At 42.9% G+C, this 8115-nt stretch overlaps 1 protein-coding gene across 1 annotated transcript in view; it reads right to left on the bottom strand.

Moving 5' to 3' along the window:
- Positions 1-4433: 4433 nt before the first annotated feature.
- The window catches only part of LOC143962458 (uncharacterized), a 189382-nt gene continuing 185700 nt past the window's right edge, over positions 4434-8115 (bottom strand). Inside the window, exon 10 of the mRNA XM_077471729.1 lies at positions 4434-5350. Within this exon, the coding sequence (XP_077327855.1) occupies positions 5203-5350 (148 nt within the window). The 3' untranslated portion in view covers positions 4434-5202. The remainder of the gene's footprint in view (positions 5351-8115) is intronic.

The raw sequence follows: 8115 nt of genomic DNA, 5'->3' as shown, positions 1-8115 counted from the left end.
CAATACACGGGTACTCAACCAGACAATACACTGGTAATCAACCAGACAATACATGGGTACTCAACAAGACAATACACGTGTACTCAACAAGACAATACACTAATACTCAACCAGACAATACACAGGTACTCAAGACAATACACAGGTACTCAACCAGACAATACACGGGTACTCAACAAGACAATACACTGGTACTCAACAAGACAATACACTGGTACTCAAGACAATATACAGGTACTCAACACAATATACAGGTACTCAACAAGACAATACGCAGGTATTCAAGACAATATACAGGTACTCAACAAGACAATACACAGGTACTCGCAGACCCACGTGCACTCGCAGTCTGGCCAGAGAGTAAAATAGAAAGAATATGGGGGATTATACCCTATCCAAATGACCTAACAACTAGCTTCCTGACACTAATACTCAACAAGACAATACACGGGTACTCAACAAGACAATACATGGGTACTCAACCAGACAATACATGGGTACTCAACCAGACAATACATGGGTACTCAACCAGACAATACATGGGTACTCAACCAGTACTCAACAAACAATACATTAATACTCAACCAGTAATCAACAAGACAATACACTAATACTCAACCAGACAATACATGGGTGCTCAACAAGACAATACACTAATACTCAACCAGACAATACATGGGTACTCAACCAGACAATACACTAATACTCAACCAGACAATACACGGGTACTCAACAAGACAATACATGGGTACTCAACAAGATAATACACGGGTACTTAACTAGACAATACACGGGTATTCAACCAGACAATACACGGGTATGCAACAAGACAATACACTGGTACTCACAGATACACAGATATGGTTTATAGGGTATATGTCTGGATACAGCATTAATATATATTTTTAAGAAAATATGCATAAAAAATAAATGAGGAAATGGAATTTCTTGGTACCCCCAGAGACTTCATAATACAACCAAACTGACAATATTTAAAATAAAATGTATTTTATTGCAAATGCATCAATAAAAACAAATAGCCTGCAAGCCTAGTATGAGCCCCCCCCCCCCCCCTTTGGACTCTGCTCCCACATAGAAATTCAGTACGTACTGTATAGTATCAACTGCTATACAAAATATCAAAATAGAGACTGCTATAACATCAGACTGTCAGGTTTCGTGGGGGACAGTCCCACCCCCAATGTATCTCTACATTTTTCACAGCATTCAGCCGCTTCACCGGGAGATATGAAGGCTCATGCCGGGTATACACGATCGGACTTTCCAATGGGAAATGTTGGATGCGAGCTTGTTGGCGGCAAGTCCAACCATGTTTACGTTCCACTGGACATTTGTTGGCGGACTTTCTGCCAACAAATGTTGACTAGCAGGTTCTTAGATTTTCCTCCAACAAATGTTTGTTGTCAGACTTTCCGATCGTGTGTACACAAGTCCGTCCGCGTAAAAGTTCACGCATGAATCAAGGACAAGCCGGAAGCGATCGGTCTTGTAAAATTAGTGTTCGTAGTGGAGATATCATGTACGTCACTACGTTCGTAATTGTTGGCCAACATTTGGTACAAGGGATGGTCTTAGACTGTGGACATGGTACAAGGGATGGTCTTAGACTGTGGACATGATACAGGGGATGGTCTTAGACTGTGGACATGGTACAAGGGATGGTCTTAGACTGTGGACATGGTACAGGGAATGGTCTTAGACTGTGGATATGGTACAGGGGATAGTCTTAGACCAGTGATGGTAAACCTTGGCACCCCAGATGTTTTGGAACTACATTTCCCATGATGCTCAACCACACTGCAGAGTGCATGAGCATGATGGGAAATGTAGTTCCAAAACATAAGGGGTGCCAAGGTTCGCCATCACTGTCTTAGACTGTAGATATGGTACAAGGGATGGTCTTAGACTGTGGACATGATACAGGGGATGGTCTTAGACTGTGGACATGGTACAGGGGATGGTCTTAGACTGTGGACATGGTACAGGGGATGGTCTTAGACTGTGGACATGGTACAAGGGATGGTCTTAGACTGTGGACATGGTACAGGGAATGGTCTTAGACTGTGGATATGGTACAGGGGATAGTCTTAGACCAGTGATGGTAAACCTTGGCACCCCAGATGTTTTGGAACTACATTTCCCATGATGCTCAACCACACTGCAGGATGCCTGAGCATGATGGGAAATGTAGTTCCAAAACATAAGGGGTGCCAAGGTTCGCCATCACTGTCTTAGACTGTAGATATGGTACAAGGGATGGTCTTAGACTGTGGACATGGTACAAGGAATGGTCTTAGACTGTGGACATGGTACAGGGGATGGTCTTAGACTGTGGACATGGTACAAGGAATGGTCTTAGACTGTGGACATGGTACAGGGGATAGTCTTAGACTGTGGACATGGTACAGGGGATGGTCTTAGACTGTGGACATGGTACCAGGAATGGTCTTAGACTGTGGACATGGTACAAGGGATGGTCTTAGACTGTGGACATGGTACAGGGGATGGTCTTCTGCCCCATACATACACTCGGACTTTCCAACAAAAAATGTGCGATTGGAGCTTGTTGTCAGAAATTCCGACCATGTAGTAGGCTCCATTGGACTTTTTCCATCGGAATTTCCGACACACAGAATTTGAGATCTGGATCTCAAATTTTCCGACAACAAAATCCGCTCACGTAAATTCCGATCATGTGTACACAATTCCGACGCACAAAGTGCCACGGAATCAAGCAGAAGAGCAGCACTGGCTATTGAACCTCATTTTTCGTGACTCGTCGTACGTGTTGTACGTCACCGTGCTCTTGACGTTCAGAATTTCTGACCAACTTTGTGTGACCGTGTGTACGCAAGACAAATTTGAGCCAACATCCGTTGGAAAAAAAACATGGATTTTGTTGTTGGACTGTCTGACCGTGTGTATGCGGAGCCAACACCCTTCGAACAAAAATCCATGGTTTTGTTGTCGGAAAGTCCGATCATGTGTACGGGGCAATACAATGCCTAGAAATGTACAAAAAAAACAACACTGTAATACAAAATATATCACAGAAAGGGATGCAAACAATAATCATCTGGCCCCATAAACATGATCAGGAAAGGGCCGAGAGGTGGCTATTAACCAAAGTGCCGTTCCCTCCCACCGGTGGTCATGGTAGACCATAAAAGACCATAAAAGACTAAAAACTACAAACTAAAAATAGATACAGTACAGTATAGTCACTAATATATCTACACAACATTCATTTAGGTATGAGAGGTTAGTAAAAAAATGAACTCACCAAAGAGAAGGTTTTCCAAGTTTGATAGGTGAACCCTTAGTGGCAGGGGACATTGTTACATAGTAGGTGAGGTCGAAAAAAGACACAAGTCCATCAAGTCCAACCTATGTCTTGTACAGCCAAAGATAATACAACTCAAATTTGCAAAGACAAATTAGGTCAGCCAGGTTTTGTATTTGTATAGTTTTTTGTATGTGAATGTTGGAAACATATTCAAGGCCACAAGATAGAGATCTTTAAAAAAAAATAATAATAGGCAGCGATACGGAGCTCCGGTGCACTGGTCAAGCTCCATTATAATAGATGTTCCCGTAATATTGAGGTTGGGTCAATATTGTCCAAACTGATAATCCACCAATACCAATGGTACTGTATAGTAGTGAGACATCCAATAATCACTGCTAATATACACTTTATTATCAAAAGTATTGGGACACCTGCCTTTACACGCACATGAACTTTAATGGCACCCCAGCCTAAGTCCGTAGGGTTGAATATTGAGTTGGCTCACCCTATAACAGCTTCAGCTCTTCTGGGAAGGCTGTCCGCAAGGTTTAGGAGTGTGACTATGGGAATGTTTGACCATTCTTCAAGAAGCCCATTTGTGAGCTCAGGCACTGATGTAGAAGAGAAGGTCTGGCTCGCAGTCTTGCAGAATGGCATTAAAGTTCATGTGCTTGTAAAGGCAGGCGTCCCAATACTTTTGGTAATAAAGCATATCAGTATCTATATCTATACAAGCTAACTATTATACTCAAACCCCCTCCAAGAACAGCAAGACACCAAGTCCATTGAAAAATTAAGTTTCTTTTTTTGGTGGGGTTTTGGTTTGCTGTGATTTCTATTTTTGTGGTTTTGCCTGTATCGTGTCAATGTTTTTTTTTTTTTATATATATATAAAATAATAAAAAGGATCTGATTTAAAGAAATGTTAAGTATAAAGTTTTAGGGCTGCCCATAACGTGTTGCAAAGCAAAATGGCCACCAGTCACCCACCAGTCAATGTGTCCTGCCAGGTATGGGTTCGCCAACTACCTCCAGCAGTTGCAACCAGGACTACTCCTTATTGCTGTCCATTATTATTATTTATTTATTTATTTTTAGCAGATCTCCATCTTGTGGCCTTGAATATGTTTCTATCATTCACATACAGAAAACTACTGACCTGGTTGATCTCATCTGTATTTGGGAATATGAGTTTAATTATCTCTGGCTGTACAATGTCCCTGCCACTAAGGGTCGACCTATAAACCTTGGAGATTCTTCTCCGCTTTTTTGTTGCTAACCACTCTCATACTTCAATTAATGTAGTGTAGGTTTATGTAGATTTTTTAGTGACTATACTTTATCTATTTTTGGTTTGTAGTTTTTTATGGTCTGTCTTTAACTCTCCCATGACCTTTGGTGGGAAGGCACAGCCCTTTAGTTGAAGTCCCTAGCTGGGCCTTACCGCCTCTCAGCCCGGGGTAAATTTCCCGATCCTATTTATGGGGAAAGGTGATTATTTATTGCATTTCTTGTATATTTCTGTGATATCTTTTGTATTCATTTTTTTCTCTCTCAATTTTTAGACATTGTAAGCCATATCTCCTGATGAAGCAGCTGAGCGTTGTGAAACATGTCGAGATACATGGATTGTGGAATGGTTCCCCCCACGCACCTGGCAGTCTGAAGCTATAACAGTCTCTTTTTCTATGTTTTTTCCACCAGTTGATACTATGCGCACTGAATTTTTATATGGGAACAGAGTCCAAGGATGGGAGCCAGTATTAGGCTTGAAAGAATGGAAGTCTACATATTTCTCTTGTTTTAGTATATTCTATATTCCTGCATTACGAAGCAAGATAAGAGATGAGCAGATGGAGATTGGAGGTATTTTTGAGGTTCAGTGGCACGGTTCAGGGTATCTCCTTCTCACAGATGTACTTGTACTTTAAGGCACAATGTCTGTCATCCCAACCTTTTTCATTGCTAAACTGAACACAGTCTTGTCCTCCTGTATGATCCTTCGTGGATGAATTATTGGGCTGACCCTTCCCCCAGAACCTGCAGGAAACAAGAGCAATTAGTGACCGGGGGTGAAGCGGATACTGAACAGGGTAGCAGCACCTGAGTCTTAGAAGATATTTGAGCCGAAATAAAAAATAATGCTCAAAGTGAAAGAACCACTGACATTAACAATCTGTATAAAACCCTCTGAAAATGAGTTTTTGACATTTAAAAAACATCCAATCACCATTAGTAACCTGCACGGTGGGACTACCAATCCCAAATAAAGAAATAGCACTTTCCACTAGACATGTGCAGAGTAAAACATTTCGTTTCGGAATTTCGTTTTCGTCCGAAAAATGAATTTATTTAGTTACTCCCGAAATTCGTTTTTATTTATTTCGTTCAAAAATTGCATTCGTCCGAAAATCCTCATGAATTACGGTCGAATCTGTCTTTGAAGGCTTATGGTGTCCGTCAAATGTATAAAGAAGATTCGACAGCGCTAGTATATAGCATACTTCGTGTGAACTTTAGAACCCTATTAAAGTCTATGGGACTTTAATGGAACGTTCAAAATCTAAAGTGCTAATTGTAAACGCTAATATGCAAGTTACTGTCCTAAAAAGTGTTAGGGGACCCGGGTCCTGCCCCAGGGGACATGGATCAATGCAAAAAAAAGTTTTAAAAACTGACGTTTTTTCAGGAGCAGTGATTTTAATATTGCTTAAAGTGAAACAATAAAAGTGTAATATTCCTTTAAATTTCGTACCTGGGGGGTGTCTATAGTATGCCTGTGAAGGGGCGCATGTTTCTGGTGCTTAGAACTGTCCCTGCACAAAGTGTCATTTATGCAGGAAAAAAAGTCCTTTGAAATCACTCGCAGCTATAATGAATTGTCGGCTCCGTAACACAGAGAACACTAATTGAAGGTCATTGATAAAATAAATAAATAAATAAATAAAAGAGCATGGGGGTCCCCCAAATTCAATTACCAGGCCCTTCAGGTCTGGTATGGGTATTAAGGGGAACCCCGCGTCACATTTAAAAAAAAATTGACGTGGGGGTCCCCCTAAAAATCCATACCAGACCCTTTATCCGAGCACGCAACCTGGCAGGCCGCAGGAAAAGAGGGGGGGACGAGAGAGCGCCCCCCCTCCTGAACCCTACCAGGCCACATGCCCTCAACATTGGGAGGATGCTTTGGGGGTCTGTGACCCCTCAAAGCACCTTGTCCCCATGTTGATGAGGACAAGGGTCTCATCCTCACAACCCTGGCCGGTGGTTGTGAGGGTCTGCGGGCGGGGGGGTTATCAGAATCTGGAAGCCCCTTTTAACAACCAGATCCCTCCCCCCCCTGTTCAAAATGGTAAGGGGGTACAAAAGTACCCCTTCCATTTCACAAAGAAAGTGTAAAAAATAGTTAAATAAGACAAATACACTTTTGAAAAATTCCTTTATTAAAAATAAAAAAAAATAAAAAAAAAGATTCCAGCGGTGGTAATCCACTCTTGCTATCCAGCGACGGATGATCATCTGTCCGGGGGTCCAGCGATGACTGATCTGAATCAGCGCAGCGAATCCATCCATCTTCTGTCTCCACGGAGGAGACACTGCGGGGATTCTGGCGGCCTGATGTTTGTTATATGCGGAGGGCGGGGCCACCCATCACCTGACCCCGCCCCCCTCTGACGCAAGGGGAAACCCGGGCTTCCCCGAGCAGTATGGGTGACCCCGCCCCCCGCCCCCCTCTGATGTAACGGAAACCGGCCTGTGTTACATCAGAGGGTGCGGGGTCACCCATACATCATGGGGAACCCCGGGTTTCCCCTTGCGTCAGGTGAGGGGTGGCCCCGCCCTCTGCATATAACAAACGTCAGGCCGCCGGAATCCCCACAGTGTCTCCTCCGTGGAGACAGAAGATGGATGGATTTGCTGCGCTGATTCAGATCAGCCATCGCTGGACCCCGGAGAGGTGATCGTCCATCGCTGGATAGCAAGAGTGGATTACCACCTCTGGAATCTTTTTTTTATTTATTTTTTATTTTTAATAAAGGAATTTTTCAAAAGTGTGTTTGTCTTATTTAACTATTTTTTACACTTTCTTTGTGAAATGGTAGGGGTACTTTTGTACCCCCTTACCATTTCAAACAGAGGGGGGCCAGGATCTGGGGGTCCCCTTGTTAAAGGGGGCTTCCAGATTCTGATAAGCCCCCCGCCCGCAGACCCTCACAACCACCGGCCAGGGTTGTGAGGATGAGGCCCTTCTCCACATCAACATGGGGACAAGGTGCTTTGAGGGGTCACAGACCCCCAAAGCATCCTCCCAATGTTGAGGGCATATGGCCTGGTAGGGTTCAGGAGGGGGGGCGCTCTCTCATCCCCCCCCTCTTTTCCTGTGGCCTGCCAGGTTGTGTGCTTGGATAAAGGGTCTGGTATGGATTTTTAGGGGGACCCCCACGTCAATTTTTTTAAAATTGACGTGGGCCTGGTAATTGAATTTGGGGGACCTCCACGCTTATTTATTTATTTATTTATTTATTTTATCAATGACTTTCAATTAGTGTTCTCTATATTACGGAGCCGACAATTCATAATAGCTGCGAGTGATTTCAAAGGACTTTTTTTCCTGCATAAATGACACTTTGTGCAGGGACAGTTCTAAGCACCAGAAACATGCGCCCCTTCACAGGCATACTATAGACACCCCCCAGGTACGAAATTTAAAGGAATATTACACTTTTATTGTTTCACTTTAAGCAATATTAAAATCACTGCTCCTGAAAAAACGGCCATTTTTAAAACTTTTTTTTTGCATTGAT

This window comes from Lithobates pipiens, unplaced genomic scaffold (genome assembly GCF_037356315.1).
Source record: "Lithobates pipiens isolate NorthernLeopardFrog02 unplaced genomic scaffold, aLitPip1_a1.2 Scaffold_8, whole genome shotgun sequence".
NCBI lineage: Eukaryota > Metazoa > Chordata > Amphibia > Anura > Ranidae > Lithobates > Lithobates pipiens.
Note: the sequence above shows the minus strand (reverse complement) of the source record. Positions and strands in the feature narration are given on the sequence as shown.